General features: G+C 38.9%; 1 protein-coding gene across 4 annotated transcripts in view; it reads left to right on the plus strand.

The window, feature by feature from the left end:
• NBAS (NBAS subunit of NRZ tethering complex) overlaps positions 1-21,562 on the plus strand; it is a 406,507-nt gene that overhangs the window by 138,097 nt on the left and 246,848 nt on the right. For all 4 annotated transcript variants that reach the window (XR_012157919.1, XM_073335981.1, XM_073335983.1 and 1 more), the window contains exons 30-32: positions 1,333-1,562; positions 10,995-11,107; positions 18,717-18,830. Coding sequence is in view for 3 of the 4 variants with exons in the window: in XM_073335981.1 (XP_073192082.1) it covers positions 1,333-1,562; positions 10,995-11,107; positions 18,717-18,830 (457 nt within the window). In the remaining variant the exon portion in view is untranslated. The remainder of the gene's footprint in view (positions 1-1,332; positions 1,563-10,994; positions 11,108-18,716; positions 18,831-21,562) is intronic.

Here is a 21,562-nt window from a genome sequence, read left to right on the forward strand (position 1 = left end):
TAAATGTGTTATGTTTAGAGCCCTTCCAAATTCATGGATGTGAAAAACATGTCATGGACTATGAAATCTCGTCTCCTCTTGAAATCTGGCTGTGGTAGTGGGGGCTGCAGTTTTGCCACCCTTACTTCTGTGCTGCCTTCAGAACTGGGTGGCTGAAGAGTGGTTGCTGCTGGCCGGGTGGCCATCTCTGAAGGCAGCGCTGCTGCCAGCAACAGCGCAGAAGTCAGGGTGGGCCTCGTCTTCACAGCCTGCAATATTTTGAGAGGGTGTCCCAGCAAAAAAAGTCCAAGAACCCCTGATTTAGCAGACTCCCTTATCCAGGGTGGCTGACAAGCCCAGTAGTAGTACAGTACAATACTTTATATATTTACTGTATGAACACATCTGTGAAATTTGCTATTTATGCTGTGCCCAACCCACAAAAAAAGTGTGATTTCGCTGCGATTTAAATAGATCTCTAGTTATGTTTCTTCAGGAGCAGATGATGATGGAGGAGTCAGTAAAACTGCACCTGGGCAAAAGCATGGAGATCAGACTTCAGCAAGTGCTTAGCTTTACACACTTCAGTGGGACTGCTTATAGTGTGTAAAGTTAAGCACTTACATAAATCTTGATGATATCAAGACTTGTCTTTGTGGTATTGCTTAGCAGCAAACTATTTTTTTTTTTTAAATTTCCATCCAAAACATGCGTTTGTTCAGTTTCAAATTTGCAGCTAACATAATTAATCTATTAGGAGGAAGAAGTGGCCCTTTTTGAAGCTTGAGCTTTTTGTTTATAAATGTGCATGCATATTGTTACACAAATGTCATCTAAATTTTATCTATATATAACACTATTAATAAAAATATTAATTACACTGTAGAAATTTATTCTTCTAGTTTTTAAGCCCCATCTATAAAAACAAATAAAAAAATAATCACCTCAAAACTTCTGTCTCTAGTGTGGGTCAATTCTGAGTTGTAAAATATTTTGAAATTGCAAGATGTTATCTTTTGAATTTTTTTAAATTAATCTTGTTGAGTTTCACTAAAGGTTTTATTCTGAAGTTTAACAATTAATGTGGTAGCAGAACTAAATTTGTACTGCAATTAAAAAACAAAAAGAGAAAGATAGAAATAATTGTCTTATTTCTGCTTTTGTGGTTAAAATACTTTAAAAAATTATTTATGCAAATATTAATCCTGGAATAATTTTTTAGATACATCTTAAATTCATTTTCTCCCAACATATTACAAGGAACCTTTATGTTCAGATGGCTTGGTCCCACAGAAAACTAAACACTTTTTTGGTTGAAGCTACTGTAACAAATTTACCCATCTTACTTTGCAGATATTTACTGAAAGCCTTCTATGTTCAAGCCATCTAGAAAATATACACCTAGCTGGGCAAATGATGCATTGCAGTGTTTGGTCAGTGGATCCACCAGTTAGTGTTGCCTCAAAAGGAAAACCACGATATAGAGTCAGCTATGAGAAAAGCATCAAACTGGTTTTGGCTGCTGGCAGAGAATACTTCAATTCTTCTACCAGTCTGACTGATAGCTGCATGGATTTGGCCAGGTATAGTAAAACACATTCTCTCTCTCTTCACCTTTTAATTCCTTTGTTTTAAATGTAGTAGATGATGAATTTTACTGAAAAAGAGCTTGGGCCAGATTCCCCTCTACATTCTGTGCCCTTGTGCAAAGCAAGTGGGGAAAAAAGGGCTGTAACCATAGCTTCTCTGAGGAGTCCCCTAGTTCCTTTGCAACAACTGGCTTAGTGGGGCATAGTTGGAAGGAAAGGGGTGTTGCTGGAGCATCTCTGCACTCCTGGTTGCTAGAATGGCTCCCTATGTCACATCTAGCATTACAAGGGATGCCATAAGCAAGACGGTAATGGAGAGAGTTTGTGGAGAAGAAGAATGCAATACCATTAAGTGTTTGGATTTTTTTTTTCTGAGTTTCTCTGTGATGAGATGGAGATCCGTGCATTTCATCTTCTGATTCAGCTTTGAAGATGTGAAAGTACACGAAGCTGTCTGGCTGGGATAAGTTGCTTTCTGTTGCACAGCTTCTCACCTCATTGATTCCTAATGGGCTAAACCTCCCCATCTATGGAGTGTGGAGACAGTTCAATGTTGTTGCAGGAGGCGCCAGGACTAAGCTCTGCCCTTCACCTCAGGCTACCAGCCTTTCTGCCTCTGGCAGTGTAACCAGGTGGCAGTTCATTTCTCCTGACCATTTGTTTTTTAAACTTTATTTTTATTTGTTTTTGTGCAATTGCAACTTCTCTTCCTCCTCCTCCTCCCCTACGTTGGGTAAATAGCAATATGGTGGTTTCAACCCCCTGGATCTGCTGTTGCAGCGCCCCCCTGCCAGATCCTTCTGACAACACTAGGGCATGAAAGGGCTGTCCCACAAACACCTGGATTAAATCTAAGCCGTGTTTTCTATGTGAGGGTCTGTGAAGGGGGAAGAATACGCTGCCTGTTCCCATATGGCCAGCCCTTGCAGTGCCAGGGCACAGGACTCAGAGTTGGACTGGCATGTCAGGTCCCCACTGTGTTCCAATGAACAATGCTCCAACAGAGGAAAGCCCAATAAGGAGCTTCTGAGTATATGGGAGAAAGTCTGGGGAGGAGGAAGAAGTTATCCAGCCAGCTCAGGAGGTAAATTGCATAACAGAGCTGGACAGGAGGGGGAAAAAGCCTGGAAGGATCCAGAGTCGCCCCCGCTCCAGATACTGAAGTTGGTCTTCTGCTCCCTGGGGAAAGAAGCCGTGCTCCTACACAGCTCCCATTCCTCCCGCTGTGAACTGGGGGATTCTCATGATATTCAGGAGTAAGTCCTGCAAATCCCAGAGACTGAGTCCCAAAGAGGCAAAAGCAAGTATCCTTTGCAAGGAAAAGACTGATATTGTTAATGAACAAGTGGAGTGAAAGTCCTTTTCCCCCTGAGGAAGTGCTTGCTGTGGCTTTTCTCCTACACAGTCTCTCTAAGTGCTTTGTATCATGGATTGTGCCCCTCCCTCACCAGCAGCATGTCTGGGGATGCAGAAGAGCCAGTTCCTCCTGTGCATCCCTGCCTCAGACTGCAGCCTACTGCATGTGGAACCCTTCCACGACCCTGGCTCTGAAAGGGAAAGGGGGCTCAGAATTCAGGCAGCATCAGAATGGGAATTGAGCATTTTGACCATCAGCCATAGCCCCTTGATGTCCACGGAAAGGGGCGCAGACTCTGGAAGGTGGGGAGGTCTCTCTGTTTCTCCACCCATCCTCAGGCTCCACATGAAAGCCTCAGGAGCACGTCAAGCAGTCTGTGACCAGAACAGAGGCACATGAGGATTCCACTCTACACAAAGCTGCACCATCATGGGATTACTGGGTGGCAAGTGAGAAATATCTTCCCATGTTCAAACTGATCCTGATGGATTCAGTAAAACCCTGAGTGGTACTGGGTTACTCCTGCAGTACTTACTTGGGTGCTAGCCCGCCCGGGGCAGCAGGCAGGCTGCGTTTTAGGTTCCTGGGGACAGCTAACAAGCTGTTACATGAATGCCATGCCAGGATGTATCGTGTACTGCCTCTCCCCTACAAACAGCATGGGAAGAAATACCAGATATGGAGCAAAAGCAAAAAACTACAGGACTCTTACAGGACAGCATGTCAGTGGCTTGCAAGGAAACTAATATTAATACAGTACTATCCCTTTCAAGAATTATTAGATAGGTATTTTCCTATTAATGCCTCCTTTCAGAGCACATGATATCCAAATGAGGATGTCCGATTAAACTAAATGTTAAACCAAAATGTTTATATAAAAATGAAAGAAATTTCATACGTATTGGGAACCTAAGGTTGGTGCAGCTGTAGGACCACCAGTGAAAGACAATTACACCTTCAGAAGGGAACTTCCTTCCAAATGACCCCATAGAATTCATGACACACTGCACAATGATTTAAAAGCCTTGCCTATAGCCATTCAAATCAAAAGGTTTTCATATATTTGGTAAGGAAAGCTTACTTGGCGGCAGGCAAGTGGATCATCATCTAGGGATATGATCCTTGTTTGGAATGAGCTGTCTTGGGTTCTGTCTTGGTCAAATTCTTGATGTGATTTGTGATGAACAATGGCTTCTACCTTGGTGGCTACACGGAAGTAATGTAATACCTGTGAATGGTCATCGCTCATCCTAATTGGATATCTTATGCTTCCAAATGAAGAACTGTCAGGGGAAACAGAGAAATTAGAAGCTGACGTTGCAGAGGCACATCAACCCTTACTGTTGAAGCCAGCAGAGCAACCCATTGGTTGCTACTGAAACCAAGGGTACCAAAGAAGGGACTATTACCCTCGCAGAGGGAAAAATCTGGAGCAAGTTTCCAAAGAAACCTAGATAAATTTTCCTCCAACCCAACAAAATACTCTGACAAAGACAAAAACCATTTGTATAGAAGAGCTGACAACTCCTGTGCAAGAGTCTTCCTTCTGATTTACCCTCTGCACTCTGAATCTTGAATGGCTTGTGGTAGTCACAGCAAGACACAGGTTGCATGTTATACACTTATTCCCACGCATAGACAACATTCCAGTCAGTATTCCATCCAGAGAAACAGACCAGTTCATAAATGAACAGCTTCTGGAAAGGATTCATGGCTACCAATTCTTCAAAATCAAGGAGTTTTTGATCTCAGTGCAGAGAGTTGCTGATCCAGAGATCAAACCAGACATGGATCTGGCCATAATTTTACCACAGTGGTAAATATTGTAGAGATTCAGAACTTGGTTACATCAGTCATTTCTCGAGGAGTCATCCAAAGGCTAGAATTGCTAGTGTTAGGTATCAGCTTCATCCCCTGAGTGGGTTTCTCAAAATGCACCTGCTGAAATGCCTTCTGAGGACATAGAACCATGCACTTGATGTAATGCAAAATTAGGCATTATTCTGAGATCACATCCAAATGCCTCTTTCTGGGCAGGTAAGGACAAACAACATGCTTCAAGACAAAAAAGGTCGCTCTAGACCTTTACATACAAGTATATATGGAACACAAATTTCCAAAATCTTATAGTACACATTCTTTAGTTCATTTCAACCCTCATAAACATGTCCGTCTTTAAAAAGCCATATTGAATTGGACCAGTGCTCTATCATCTCTGGTATCCTGTCTGTGATAGTGAGAAAGAAACCATGTAGTGGGTTATTATGATACTTATAGAGGAAGTTTCCTCCTACCTCCCATTAGAAGTTGGCTTATGATTGAGGCATGAGTGTTTATATCCATTCCAAAATCAGGGAGTAGCAAGAAGTCAAAGCTTCTCTGTTACAATGTTAAAAATGTCCTGGACAGTGAAGAATCTGGTTCCTTTCAAGACAGTTCACCGAAAGGATACAAAAGGGGAAAGCTGAAGGCATCCTACTCCTCCACTGGATTTACTAGAGAGCTAAGGATCTCACATTGCACCTGAAGAAAATACCTGACCTCTTAAAGCTGGGGGATGCCTCTTTCATCTGGACCTGAAGCACCTACAGTTAACAACCTGGCCATCAGAAGAGAAGTTCAGCATGGATTGTCCATTAACTTCTGAAAAAAATTGGTATCCAGACAGAACTCAACCAGGATATTTCATTCACTGATCTGGTCAAATTTATGTTTCTGGTGTGAGGGGAAAGCTGTTTGTGCAGTGCCCAGCACAATCGGGCCCTGACCTTTAGATGGTGTTATAATAATACATCATAATAATACAAACATCATCATAATACAAATAACCAGAATAATTACTTCAGCTTCAGTCACATCAACATACATTAAAAAAATGTAAAAAACAAACAACCCCTCCCCCCACTTAATGTGCTTAAAATTAGGCATGTGTTCAGCATCTTGCACTTCCTATGTGACCAAGTCACTTGTCCTCTCCATGTTACCTGCACAATTTGGGGCTCCCACACCCATCCCTAGGCCCAGTGGCCCTCTGAGGGCTAACAGGACCTTCTCCCAGTGAAAGAGCCTTTGTCATACAGTAAATATTCTTAAACATGTACATGTATTTATTACCAATTAACAATCAACAGAATACACATGCCAAGCATCTAATGCTCATCTTTCCCAATAAAGCAGACAGAGTCTCCTAGTCAGGATCTGATCTCGTCCGGGTCTCCAGCTTCTACACAACCTAATCATGCAGGGGTTAAAAAATCCTAGCAACTTTGGTCTTGAGCTGTATCCTGGAGTTAAGTTCCAATGAGCTTGTTCTCTGACCCTTATTATATAGTTAAAATGAGGATTTCTTTTATCTATGCCTTAATCAGTTATTTTACTAAAATTGTAGCTATGCAAAAAAACCCACTAACTGTACAGTGGTTCACATGCCTAAGACCACCTACTCATTAGCTTTTGTATTTTTCACAGTTAATAATAACTTCTCAAGGACTACTTATCTTTGTGCTTCATTAGTGGGATACACTTAGAACAGCAAAACCTCATATATTTTTTTTTATCAGGAAGAAGCTACAGAAATTCAAGGTTAGCTTGTCCATTCTCTCCCTATTCTTATGACTTTGTGAATATATATCTAGCCGTATTCGTAATGCTGCAGCTGATACTTTTCTATCTGTCTGCCTAAGTCAAGCCTGAATTCTCCTGACTCTGTAGTTTTTTGTTTTCAACTTACGGTGGCTGAGCATACAACATGACTGTGGGTTATGCTAAGTCCATACACAAGATGGCTGTGACTCAAGTCAAGTCCAGGGTCTTGTTGTACTCTATGCTTCAGTTTCTGATCTGTAAAGGGGAAGTAGTTATCCAACCTCTAATATTGGGTGTTCTGAGGTTTATCTCAGTGATTTTTGGAAAGTGCTGTGAGAGTCTTGAACAGAGGATATAAAAGTGTGTGTATCTGTTTTGTTTTGGTCAAGTAGCAATAGCTGCTGCTTACCATGCTGATCAACATTCTCTCATTGTTTCCTTGTTATCCTCATGTCCATATGACGCTGTCTCAGACTCTTTGTGGTGGGACCCATCTCTTTGTTCTTTATTGGTACAGCCCTGATCTTCTGGATTCTACCACAATGCGAATAATAAGTAATCATTTTTCTCTTCAGTCTTTCAATTTCGTCTCCTTTTCTTTCCTTCTTTATTTCCCTTATTTTCTTTTAGTGCAGCCTTGCTGTACTTCATCCCTTTCTTTTTAGGAACATTTTTTTTTCTCTGAAAGAAATAGAGATGTCCCCGTCATCACAAGATAATTATATCTAATGTGAGAGATCATTTCACTGAAATGTTAAATATAATAGTGTTTTAATGGTTCTTGTCTATGAGGTACATGTAGATAGGTAAGAGAATCTGATGTCTCCTACTTTGAAAATAAATCATAGAAGAGTAAGGTTGGAAGAGACCTCAGGAGGTCATCTAGTCCAACCCCCTGCTCAAAGCAGGACCAACCCCAACTGTGGTTTATACCTTGGCTTATCCTGAATATTAATTTTATATACAAATGACTTAATTTATCTGGTGTTTCCTTACTATTTAAGAATTTTCTATTCCATTTATGTTATTATTTAAGTATACATTAATTCAGACTAATTTCTTTCTTCCCCCGTAAGATAGAATCAACAAAACTTTTTTTTTTTTACTTAATTACATCTAAGTGGATGAACCAAAGTATGAGGAAAAATTATTAAATAAGTTAGTGTTTTCTAAGGCACAGTATTCATGTTGGCCTATAAAAATAATTCTTTGTGCTCCTTATCAGTTTTTGCAGCGATCAAAAAAAGCAACTTTTAATTGCGTAATTCAGGTGCTTTACAGTTGAACAGTTAATAACTGATTTCACTTTCTTGATATTAGGAAGTTTTATTCTTTTTAGTGGAACACTTACTGAGTGTATAGGTCAGCAAACCATGCATTTATTCTCATGAATAATTAGGGCCACCGCTAACTAATCGGGTTTCTCCATGAGTGAACTGGAAAAAAAGTTGTTAAAAGGGCCTGAAAATGCAGTTCTGATCACCCCCCCCCTCCCAGCCTTTTCTCTATTTTAGAAGTGATAGACTGATGTTGGACACAGACTGGGGATACACTTTTGTAACCAAATAGACCAGGTTCATCCCTCTTGGTCAGAGCTTGGTTTAGTATTAATAAATAAAAACATCTTCTGTACATTTTTAAAACAGTTTACTTATTATTTCTATTGATGGAGTATAAATAATTACCTGTGCAGATACATATTTTGTGAAGTACTGAGTAGGAAAAGAAGCTAATGAATTTTGCATATTCAAGGTTTTTCCCTTAAAATTCTAGGGAAAGGTGGGAGTAAGCCAATAAATAACTCTGGGTGACTCATTGAGACTAACTTGGAAGTTAAATGATCAAATATGGCTTAAGACCCAGACTCTTGTCTGGTCCTTATATATAAGGACAGTCAAATAACCATAACAAAGAGTGGGCTATTGGTATGCCTCTCTCTCTCTTTTCCAAACCCAATCAGAGACTGCGGGTGGCATAGAAGGACTTCTAGGGGAAGGCATTGTCTCTACATTTTAATATATGTGATGCACTCTCTCCAATCCCATACAGATTTTTTTTCTGTTACCCATGTGAGGGAGGAGGTGAACTTCTACATGTCGAGTGAAGACCGCCAGATACTTTGGTTTACGTCAATTTAGCTTTGGTTGTGTTCATATTCAACTGTTTGGGGGGAATTATACTTCTATGTTTGCTGCCATACTTTGATCGTAAATATTGATTTTTGTATAAATTTAGATTGTTTAAAACTAAAAAAGCATGCAGAGAAGACATTTCACAGAAGATACATTGATTTTTTTCAGTACTGTGAGCCTGGAACATCTATTTTGTCTGTTTGTCCCACTAAGATCTCTACACTTTCTTCAGCACTGACTTATATACATGGAGTATATACCTTGATTTAATCCTTAAGGCCATTGTCCTCCTCCTTCAGATTCCTCCTCTGGACCCACTTTGGTTGTGTCCCTTCCCTGAAACAGCCCAGCAACTATGGCTAAATTGTGTAGCATTTGAAGACATCAGATTTTATTTTCCACAAAAGACAATGAGTTGGAACAGTTGGGAGCCATCAAATTGTGCAGTGCCTAGCCTGTGCAATATTGAGTTAGCTGTCCCTTCCCCCTTTTTGATCATGTTAATATTGAGCTTTGGATCAGATTATAAACTCTTTGGGGCAGGGCCCAGGTCTGTCTATTTGAAGACTTTAAATTGAACCATAGGGTTTGTGCTGACTTTTGCACCCCCACACCATAATGACTAGACTGGTACATTCTTAAAATAGATTGATTGATTGTCACATTTCTGAGATACCAAGGTTACTAGATACCCTGCAGAAATATCGATGGATTCCTGCTAAAACATATGTATAACTATTTGTTAGAATATTGCCATTTACATATGCATTCAGTAATCTAAGTGCACATGCTGTATCTAATTATTAAAAGCTCTTCAATGGGGATTTATGTGCCTGTAGAGAAGGCAGAATGTGGCAGATTAAATCTGCCATGTGTACATGACAGTGACCGTTCCCCATGCTAACTAGTAATGGATAGTTAAGCAGTGTTTTCCTCCGCAGAAAGTAGTAATGATGATCAGACGTAAGCTATGGCTACACTTTAACCGCTACAGCGGCACAACCACGTCACTGTAGCACTTCGGATGGGAGGGTTCTCCCACCACTGTAGTTGATCTGTCTCCCCAAGAGGAGGTAGCTATGTCAATGGAAGAATTCTTCTGTTGACCTAGCACTGTCTATACTGGAGTTAGTAACTATGTTCCTCAGGGGTATGGATTTTTTACATACTTAAGCAATGCAGCTGGATCGACTTAACCGTTTACTGTAGACCTAAGTCACAATTGAAAGGGTTTGTTCCAATTACATTCTAAATGGTTATGCTTGTAGTCTGAATAGTTACATAGGTGGACACAAGCATGTGACTTGGGCCGGATTTTCAGAAGTGTTCAACACACAACAGCTCCCATTAGGCACCTAAGGTCATCAGATTTTCAAAAGTGCCCAGCTCTCTTTGAGAACGGAGGGAGCTAAAGGGTAGCAAGCACTTCTGAAAATTTAGGCCCGCTTGTATGTGCTGAATCTTCTTGAAAATCTGACTCTTCAGTTATTAACAAAGCTAGCTTACATCTATCACAACTGCATCCTTTTAACCTGATACCTTCTTTCTCTCTCAAATTATATATACCAAATATTCTATATATATGAAGATGTCCACATGACAAATTGCATAAGCATATGATAGAATACACAGGTTCTTGTGGAGTGATGCCTCCTTCACTGTGCACCATATAAGATGAAAGGTTGTTTTAAAGACAAAAATCATTTTTGATGCATTTTACTACTTGAGAAATAGTATCTGGTCATGCATAAAACACTTATTCATAAACACTTATTCAGTTGGTACATCAGCAATTTTTAATCTATCATTTCTGTTCATTCAGAAATTTTATTTATTTATTAATTAACACAGATTGCTGGATGAACTGCCTGGAGTCCCTGGAAGAGTTGCGTTTGTGTAATTTTTCCTCAAGCTTTTTAGCGTTGTGTGCTATTTTTGGCAAAGCTTAAAAGCAACAGTGGTGCATGGAAGTTTGCCCCTATGCTGCATTAAATTTTTCAATAAATGTAAATGTCTCAGTGTCTCTGTTTTATTAAATGTGCTCGAGTATTAGAAGTCCTAAGTTTTTCCTAATTTAGGTGTTTAGTGTCTTAATTTAGTCATGAGTATCACGGGTCACCCAGCTAAGATATTTGGTAACTAGTATGTGCTTCTGAGTGTCGCAGAGCATTGGTCAGCTAACGGTCAAATCATGTAAAACTCTGTCACATGATGCAATTTCTTTTAAAAATTTGACAGTCCAAAAGTGTAATAAATCACTGTTGTTTTGCACTTTTCAGGCAAATATAAAAAGTTATATATATTATAAATAACTTGTATGAAGTTTGTAATGTTCTTTTTCTGTTTATTTAGATGCTGTTTACAACTTATTGTAGACTGCCCCAGTGCTATCCAAGAGGAGCTAGATCTCATTCGTGCTCTTAGCTATCTTGAAGAATTTGGTCTGAGAATCTTGCCATTACAAGGTACAATGTATTACTTATGTCCCTGATGTGATGGCTTGGTGGAACATGAGCCACAGTTCATTAGCTGAAAATTGTCTATAGCTTTAACATGAGTAAGCCCAGTGAAGTTAATAAGACTCCATCTGTACATACATTTTACTCTTGTGCATAAGTGTTTTGCTGCATAAGAGTCTTAATATGCCTTTTGTTTGTAAAAACACTTTGGGGATCCTTTGAGAGGGAAAGACACTGTTTAAATGTAATCTATTTTCATGAAACTATTTTGAAAAAGTGAGCAGCTTGATCATCACTGATGTTCATTACTGTCATAAATATAAAGGGAAGGGTAACCACCTTTCTGTATAGAAAACTATAAAATCCCTCCTGGCCAGAGGTCAAGTTTCCTTCCCCACTCTGAACGCCAGGGTCCAGATGTGGGGACCTGCATGAAAAACCTCCTAAGCTTATCTTTACCAGCTTAGGTCAAAACTTCCCCAAGGTACAAAATATTCCACCCTTTGTCCTTGGATTGGCCGCTACCACCACCAAACAAATACTGGTTACTGGGGAAGAGCTGTTTGGAAACGTCTTTCCCCCCAAAATACTTCCCAAAACCTTGCACCCCACTTCCTGGACAAGGTTTGGTAAAAAGCCTCACCAATTTGCCTAGGTGACTACAGACCCAGACCCTTGGATCTTAAGAACAATGAAAAAACATTCAGTTTTCTTACAAGAAGACTTTTAGTAGAAATAGAAGTAAAGAAATCCCCTCTGTAAAATCAGGATGGTAGATACCTTACAGGGTAATTGGATTCAAAACACAGAGAACCCCTCTTGGCAAAACCTTAAGTTACAAAAAAGATAGACAGAAATAGTTATTCTATTCAGCACAACTCTCTTCTCAGCCATTTAAAGAAATTATAATCTAACACGTACCTAGCTAGATTACTTACTAAAAGTTCTAAGACTCCATTCCTGGTCTATCCCCGGCAGAAACCAGCATACAGACAGACAGAGACCCTTTGTTTGTCTCCCTCCTCCCAGCTTTTGAAAGTATCTTGTCTCCTCATTGGTCATTTTGGTCAGGTGTCAGCGAGGTTACCTTTAGCTTCTTAACCCTTTACAGGTGAGAGGAGTTTTCTTCTGGCCAGGAGGGATTTTAAAGGGGTTTATCCTTCCCTTTATATTTATGACAAGAGGCAAAACCCTTTCACCTGTAAAGGGCTAAGAAGCTAAGATAACCTCGCTGTCACCTGACCAAAATGACGAATGAGGAGATAAGATACTTTCAAAGCTGGGGGGGTGGGTGTGGGCGGCAAAGGGTCTGTCTGTCTGTGTGATGCTTTTGCCAGGAACAGATCAGGAATGCTCTTCAGAACTCCTGTAAAAAGTTACAGAGTAACAGCCGTGTTAGTCTGTATTCGCAAAAAGAAAAGGAGTACTTGTGGCACCTTAGAGACTAACCAATTTATTAGAGCATAAGCTTTCGTGAGCTACAGCTCACTTCCTCAGATGCATATCGTGGAAACTGCAGCAGGCTTTATATATACACAGAGAATATGAAACAATACCTCCTCCCACCCCACTGTCCTGCTGGCAATAGCTTATCTAAAGTGATCATCAGGTGGGCCATTTCCAGCACAAATCCAGGTTTTCTCACCCTCTACCCCCCCACACAAATTCACTTTCCTGCTGGTGATAGCCCATCCAAAGTGACAACTCTTTACACAATGTGCATGACAATCAAGTTGAGCTATTTCCTGCACAAATCCAGGTTTTCTCACATCTCCCCCACCCCCATACACACACAAACTCACTCTCCTGCTGGTAATAGCTCATCCAAACTGACCACTCTTCAAGTTTAAATCCAAGTTAAACCAGAACATCTGGGGGGGGGGTAGGAAAAAACAAGAGGAAACAGGCTACCTTGCATAATGACTTAGCCACTCCCAGTCTCTATTTAAGCCTAAATTAATAGTATCCAATTTGCAAATGAATTCCAATTCAGCAGTTTCTCGCTGGAGTCTGGATTTGAAGTTTTTTTGTTTTAAGATAGCGACCTTCATGTCTGTGATTGCGTGACCAGAGAGATTGAAGTGTTCTCCGACTGGTTTAAAAAGTTAGTAAGCAATCTAGCTAGAAATGCGTTAGATTTTCTTTTGTTTAATGGCTGGTAAAATAGCTGTGCTGAATGCAGTGTGTATTCCTGTTTATGTGTCTTTTTGTAACTTAAGGTTTTGCCTAGAGGGATTCTCTGTGTTTTGAATCTGATTACCCTGTAAGGTATTTACCATCCTGATTTTACAGAGGTGATTCTTTTACTTTTTCTTTAATTAAAATTCTCTTTTAAGAACCTGATTGTTTGTTTTTTCATTGTTCTTAAGATCCAAGGGTTTGGGTCTGTGTTTGCCTATGCAAATTGGTGAGGATTTTTATCAAGCCTTCCCCAGGAAAGGGGGTGTAGGGCTTGGGGGGAAGACATCTCCAAGTGGGCTCTTTCCCTGTTCTTTGTTTAACACGCTTGGTGGTGGCAGCATAGGGTTCAAGGACAAGGCAAAGTTTGTACCTTGAGGAAGTTTTTAACCTAAGATGGTAAGAATAAGCTTAGGGGGTCATGCAGGTCCCCACATCTGTACCCTAGAGTTCAGAGTGGGGAAGGAACCTTGACAATTACTCACCACTCCCACTAACTGCAGTGGAAAGTACACCTCTGAAATGGTGCCCAGAATATTCATACAACATAATTACCTTGAAAACAATCTTTGAGAGAGTCTTCTTTTTTTTTATCTGCAGGAAGTTGTTGTTGAAAAAAGAATAAGTTTCTTTCTTTAGCAGATTGCTGTATGGCTTCGTATATTCCTGTAAAACAAATTGACAATCGAGGTCAACATTTGCAGTAGATTTCCTTTTGGAGAACTCCTGATTTAAAATTGTAAATAGTTTTTTTGTGTTTCCCATTTTTTTAAAGTGGTGTGGAATTCGTTTTGTTTTTCCATTGCAAATATTTTTGTAAAAGCTAAATGAAACAGATATATTTCCATAGGAAAAGCATAAGAACTTTTGCCGGAAGCAGGGCACGAGTGACAGTGGATGGATCACTTGATGATGACCTGTTCTGTTCATTTCATCTGGGGCACCTGGCACTGGCCACTGTTGGCAGACAGGATACTGGGCTAGATGGACCTTTGGTCTGACCCAGTAGGGCCATTCTTATGTTCTAATTTCCTGTGGCACAGGGTTGAAGGATAAAAAGCCTAGTTGCAAAACATTTCTGTATTCTGCAGTTGAATTATTATTCTTCAAGGTGAATTGATTTATTTTGTTCAGATTATAAATGACCTTGGAGTGATATGCACGGTTCTTTCATGCCTGTTTCACTTACTAAAACAGAGTCATTAAAAAAAATTGTACTGGAATACAGTTTTAATATCACCTGTAACATATCCAATTTGCCATAATTACTGTATGTGAAATGAAGCCTGTCATTTTTAATGGTACTGCTTTATCCTTCTCTCTTCAAAATCTTTCAGATAAATTCATCTAGTAAAGGAATAAAAATCTGTTTTAAAGTTTTCATATAGCTGCAAGAAGTTTATCCAAGGTAGATGTTATTGTACAGTAATTTAAATATTTTAAAGATGACATTTAAATAACATTAAGAGTGAAACACTATTTAGTGCATAAAAGGAAGGAAAGAATTAAAGTTGTGGGTTTACATTCTTTGTGTACTCTGTGCTTGGGAACTGCAGTGCACTTTCTCTGAACCGTGGAGGAAGGAATGAACACACACACATACACCACACCCCATCTCTCTCCCCCTTTCCCACCTGATCCTGTGTAGTATCATCTTGCTCAGTAGGATGTTAGGATGCTCTCACAACCTTTCTCAGGATTTCTCTGTGGGTATGAGCCTAACCTTTAGAGTTACTTTACTTATACTGACAAGTTTCAGAGTAGCAGCCGTGTTAGTCTGTATCCGCAAAAAGAAAAGGAGTACTTGTGGCACCATAGAGACTAACAAATTTATTTGAGCATAAGCTTTCGTGAGCAACAGCTCACTTCATCTTATACTGTTTTGTCTTTTAATTTCATTAGCTTGGCTTTTCTTTATCCTAACTCCGACTCTTGTGTTCCCCCGCCCTGCTTTTTTGCAACCAACTGAACAGTAATCTCTAGTTAATTGCCAAAATGTGTATGAGGCTCGCAGTATATTCTATATATATTAAAATAGTTTATTATATTTGTACTTCTGGATATCCTCTTCCTCCTCAAATAGTCTTATCAAATTTTATTTCCTCTCTTCATAATTTATATAAGATCTTCTTGAGACAATGGCTCCTGACTCTGCTTTCATCCACAAAGATTTCTTTAATTTTTCACCTCTTTTCTTTTTCCTCTGTGCCTCTTTAGTTTACTTTCTTCTCCCTTTTTTCATTATTAGTTTCCCAGTCATCTCTTTCAATTTGTTTTTCTTTAGCTTTTGTTACATCTTCTTTTCTTTTAATTCCTTTCTCAGTCTTTGTTTTCTATTCCCACTAATCTTTCATGTCCACCTTTGCTTGCCCATAGTCTCTTGACTGAGTTTAGGTGACCTTGAAATAATGAAAACTAACTAAATTGATCAAGTCCTGAAAGGTCACATTTGGGACCATCTTAGCCCTTCAAGAGTTTGATAGAAGATTTTTAGTGTTGCATGATGCCATTGATTGAAAAAAATCTTAAATGCAAGACCAAGCGTCTAATACTAGCTTGCAAAATACGCATGAAACTTTACCATCCCAGTTGCAACATTGTCTCTCATCATTGTCCTCATGATGATGCTAAAAAATAATATATTAGTTGCCTGATTATTTTGTTTGTTTGTTTGTTTTTTAAATATGGGGGTAAGTGAGCTAGTAGAATTTTGTAAGGCTCTATTAATGCAATGTTAAGGTACCCCAAAGGAAACACATACTAGGAGCAGAAGTAGTAAATGATTTTGTAGTATAAAAGCTGCCTGAACAGCATTCCAGCATCATGTGCCAAGAAATACTCTTTCCAGCCTACCTGCCCTGGAGCATGGCTCAAATGTTTAAGAACATTTACAGATACCCTTGTTGGGTATATAAAATGGTAACTTTAAGACATTATTTAGTTTGATTATCCATCCATCCAGCCGTACCACAAATTTGGGCCAAATAAAAGTGTGGGGGATTTTTAATCCCACCTATCCTTTGTTAGAATATTCATCCACCACCTATCGCCGTAGTAGCTGAGTGTGTCTCATGAATCATAAAATAATAGAATATCAGGGTTGGAAGGGACCTCAGGAGGTCATCTGGTTCAACCCCCTGCTCAAAGCAGGACCAAAACAAACTAAATCATCCCAGCCAGGGCTTTGTCAAGACAGGCCTTAAAAACCTCTTAAGGATGGAGATTCCACCACCTCGCTAGGCAACCCGTTCCAGTATTTCACCACCCTCCTAGTGAAATAGTTTTTCCTAATATCCAACCTAGAGCTCCCCCACTGCAACTTGAGACCATTGTTCCTTGTTCTGTCATCTGCTACCACTGAGAACAGTCGAGCTCCATCCTCTTTGGAACCCCCCTTCAGGTAGTTTAAAGCTCCCCCTCACTCTTCTCTTCTGCAGACTAAATAAGCCCAATTCCCTCAGCCTCTCCTCATAAGTCATGTGGCTCAGCCCCCTAATCATTTTTGCTGCCCTCCACTGGACTCTTTCCAATTTGTCCACATCCTTTTTGTAGTGGGGGGGTCCAAAACTGAACACAATACTCCAGATGAGTTTGCTTTAAAGAAGAAAAAAATATATCTACCTTCCTTCCATGCCAGTGAGAAGTAGTATTGGGCCTATGTCTGTTTTCCCTTCCCCTTCAATGAATCCATTTCTACATTATTTGAGTATGGCTATGCAGTGAGGATTGAGAGCCACTGAGAGGAGGACTGAGAGCTTGCAAAGTTGCTGCCTTGACTCTTGAGCTGATCTGGCCAGTATTAAGTCTTTCACTTTAACGAGCTATACACTTCACCCCTGTTTTTATCTTCTTAGTCTCCAGAAGGCTGACATATTTTGCAGGTGCAGTCTTGTGTTCAGCTGCTGAGTCCTTGTTATGTATATAAAATGTAAAAATAACCTTGTTTAATGTATTCGTATGAGAAACAGAATTGCCCATCTGAATTAATGGCTTTAAAAAATTAATGACATGATTATGAAGCTTTTAGGACTTTGAAATATTATATGTGAAAATTGCTTTTTTACCCTTTTAGGGTAAAGGGCCAAGTTCAAACATTAAGTTCTTAATTTGTTTTTTTTTTTTTATTTGAAAGGGTGCTGTTTACAGTGTTTTAATCTTAAAGTGGGACTCCTTGTATCTTTTAAACTTTTTTTGGTTTCCATTTAGATTCAGGATGTGATCTTTCTTTCATTTATGTTGTTGTACGTCAAGGCTAATTATTGAAGTGTAGAACTGGTGTAAATTATTGCCTATTCAGGCCCATAAATCCATTAGCTTTTACTTCTAATGGGCTAAGTTCTGTTCAGTTACATCAGTGTAATATTTTGAAGCAAGTTGAGTTAGTCACAATTTGTGCTGGTGTATCGGCACAGGGAGTTAAATTAAAATCTTAGGGTGTGATTTTACCAAAATAGTCAGCGTTGACCTAATTGTACTAAAGTTAATGGTAGAACTCCAAAGTTAGGCCAATACTGAATACATCTGAAAATCCCCATATTTGATATTTATGAAACCACAATATTGTCTTGGTATGTGGCATTCCTTTTAATTAGAATGAGAAATACTCTGACAAATTTAACTGGTGTAATCAGTAAATGCAAAGATTTTAATGGTGCCCACTAATGTATTGTGTTACAGAACCTACAAAAAAATCAATACTTTTGTTATGTTTCTTGTCTTAAATCTTTACTCTGCTTGACTTTTGAAAGCTGACCATTTGATTTCCAGAGGTCCTTCATAAAATTTGCAATACATGGATGCTTTTATGTTGTTCTTATTGATATGTTTGTCTGGTAGAAATTTTTCTAATATAGATATAATATGCTAATATTGATTTTTTCCCCCTGCATAAATTAATTTCCTGCTAATTTAATTGAGTATTAAGTGGGAAGGTTTAATGGTTAGTACTCTGTATGTTCTCTTCATAGCTTGTCTAGTAATATGAAGCAGACTCATTTTATAGAGTGGGAAGCTTGATCGAAGCAATTTTGAAGGTCAATACTGCTGTAAAAATATAAACTTTAGTTTTATATTACAGTATATAGTTTTATATAAACTATAAAAATTCATTGTGTTAAACACTTTATAGACCACCAGTATTAAAATATGCAGTATAGGTAATTGTTTGCAGTTCCTGTTAAAATGTGCCTCTAAAGTCCTAATGTAAATTGCAAGCTTTTCAGGACAGGGGAGATGTATTTTATGTGTTTGTGAAGGACCCTCTGCATATATAGTCCTAGTTAAACTATAACAAATAACTATATTACCTTAGAAAACGAGCTGTTTTGTTTATGCAGCATGAGTAAGTGTGCCTGCATTTTAAACAAAAATTACACATACATTAGAGAAAGTTTGTGCATATAATCTCCCTTTAACATATCATATTTTCTTTAAACAGTGCGTTTGTGTTCTGATCGACTCAGCCTCATCAAGGACTGTATTGCTCAGTTGCCCACAAACTACAAACAGTCTGCCAAGCTCCTGGGACTTGCAGATTTACTGAGAGTTGCAGGTAAACTGTTGTAAATGTTAAACTGCAATGTAAGATATTAACTCAAGGGCATTTGAGTTAATCATCAGGATGTACTCAAGGATGGCACCAAAGTGTCCTGTGTAGGAGCAGCCTTCAAGGATGACTGACATATTTTACAGGTGATCTTGTATTCAGCTGTTGTGACCTTCTTTAATACATAAAATAAGAACAGCCCTGTTTAATTTAGATTTTGAGCCAAAGATCATGTCAAATTTGGATTTGGATTTACAGGTGAGAATATTTTATGATGTAGAATCAATTATTAGTATTAATAATTTATTAATACTAATCATTTTTCAAATCCAGTAATTTTCTTATCCCTGTCAAGTATACTAGTTTGATTTAACAACAGTCCTGCTCATGTAAGAGAACAAAAGTTGTCTGTCACATAAACTTCAGTGTAACAACGCAATTTGTCTACAGTTGATTTAGCATATTTTTATGCTGAAGGTAATGTGTTAGGGCTGAATGCTTATTTCAGGTGTTGAACATCTTGCAGGATTGGACCTGCAGTACAATAGCTGTTCCAAATTGAATGTTCTGCTTTTGCAGAAAAGGAAGACAATGAATTCGGCACGTTCCCCCAGACTTCTCTGCTGAAGTGTTTTCAACACTCTAATTATGTTTAATGATAATAGTACCTAGAACTTATATATAACTCTTTTCACTCATAGCTCAATATAGATGTTGCTATTGATATTTTGGAGGCATAACTAGAGATCTATGGTTAGGATTGTTTTAAAGTTTTGGGTGTTTGTTGGGAAAACTAATCTTCCTCCCTGGCTACCCTAGATCAAATCACTGATTTTCCTTTTACATGTCAGTATTACCTTTTGCATATTGTTTATGCTAAATTCTTGTTTAGTTTCTGTTACTGTTTACAAGGGTATTGGTATGCATAGAACATATTTTCCCCAATCTTTGAATGTGAGGAGTGTGACCAGCATGTGTTCTGAAGTGGCTTACATAAAGTCTCATGCATCTTGTTAGCTTTCTTTATCACTAATGTCTGTATATTAATGCGAGAAGTATGGGGAGTAAGCAGAAAGAACTTGAAATGCTAGTAAATAAACACAACTATGACCTAGATGGCATCACAGAGACTACGTATCACTGGATAATACACATGACTGGAATATTGGTATAGAAGGAGGGACAGGCAGGGAAAAAAGGTAGGAGATGTTGCCTTATATATTAAAAATGTATGCACTTGGACTGAGGTTGAGACAGAAATAAGAGACAGACTTGTTGAAAGTCTCTGAGTAAGAATAAAAGGGGTAGAAATACAAGGGTGATGTCATGGTAGGGGTCTACTACAGACCACCAAACAAGAAAGAAGAGGTGGATGAGGTTTTTTTTTTTTAAACAACTAACAAAATCATCCAAAGCACAGGAGTTGGTGGTGATGGGGGACTTCAACTACTCAGATATCTGTTGGCAAAATAACACAGCAGGGTACAGATTATCTAACAAGTTCTTGGAATGCTATAGAGACAATTTTTTATTTCAGAAGGTGGACAAAGCTACTAGAGGGGAGGCTGTTCTAGGTTTGATTTTGACAAATAGGGAAGAACTGGTTGAGAATTTGAAAGAGGAAGGCAACTTGGGTTAAAGTGATCATGAAATGGTAGAGTTCACGATTCTAAGCAATGGTAGGAGGGAGAACAGCACAATAAAGACGAATTTCAAGAAGGCAGACTTGAGCAAACTCAGGGAGTTGGTAGGTAAAATCCCATGGGAAGCAAGTCTAAGGGGAAAAACAATTGAAGACAATTGGCAGTTTTTCAAAGAGACGTTATTAAGGGCAGAAGAGCAAACTATCCCATTGCATAGGAAAGATAGGAAGTATTGCAAGAGATGACGCAGGCTTAACGAGGAGATCTTCAATGATCTAAAATTCAAAAAAGAGTCCTACATAAAGTGGAAACTCGGTCAAACTACAAAGGATGAATATAAACAAATAACACAAGTATGCAGGGACAAAATTAGAAAAGCCAAGGCACAAAACGAGATCAAACTAGCTAGGGACATAAAAGGAAACAAGAAAACGTTCTACAACTAAATTAGAAGCAAGAGAAAGACCAAGGACAATAGGCTCATTATTCAATGAGGAGGGAAAGACAATAACAGAAAATGTGGAACTGGCAGAGGTGTTTAATGACTTCTTTGCTTTGGTTTTCACTAAGATGGTTGGTGGCGATGGGACATCTAAAATAGTGAATGCCAGTGAAAATGAGGTAGGATCAGAGTCTAAAATAGGGAAAGAACAAGTCAAAAATTACTTAGACAAGTTAGATGCCTTTAAATCACCAGGGTCTGATGAAATGCATCCTAGAATAATCAAGGAGTTGACTGAGGAGATATCTGAGCCAATATTTACAAGTGCAGTGAGGAGCAGGGGGCATTGCATGGTGTCAGGGAAAAGATTGTGGGCGACTGAGAGTTATGGCTGGATGAATCATAGAATATCAGGGTTGGAAGGGACCCCTGAAGGTCATCTAGTCCAACCCCCTACTCGAAGCAGGACCAATTCCCAGTTAAATTATCCCAGCCAGGGCTTTGTCAAGCCTGACCTTAAAAACCTCTAAGGAAGGAGATTCTACCACCTCCCTAGGTAACGCATTCCAGTGTTTCACCACCTTAGTGAAAAAGTTTTTCCTAATATCCAATCTAAACCTCCCCCACTGCAACTTGAGACCATTACTCCTCGT

This window comes from Lepidochelys kempii, chromosome 3 (genome assembly GCF_965140265.1).
Source record: "Lepidochelys kempii isolate rLepKem1 chromosome 3, rLepKem1.hap2, whole genome shotgun sequence".
NCBI lineage: Eukaryota > Metazoa > Chordata > Testudines > Cheloniidae > Lepidochelys > Lepidochelys kempii.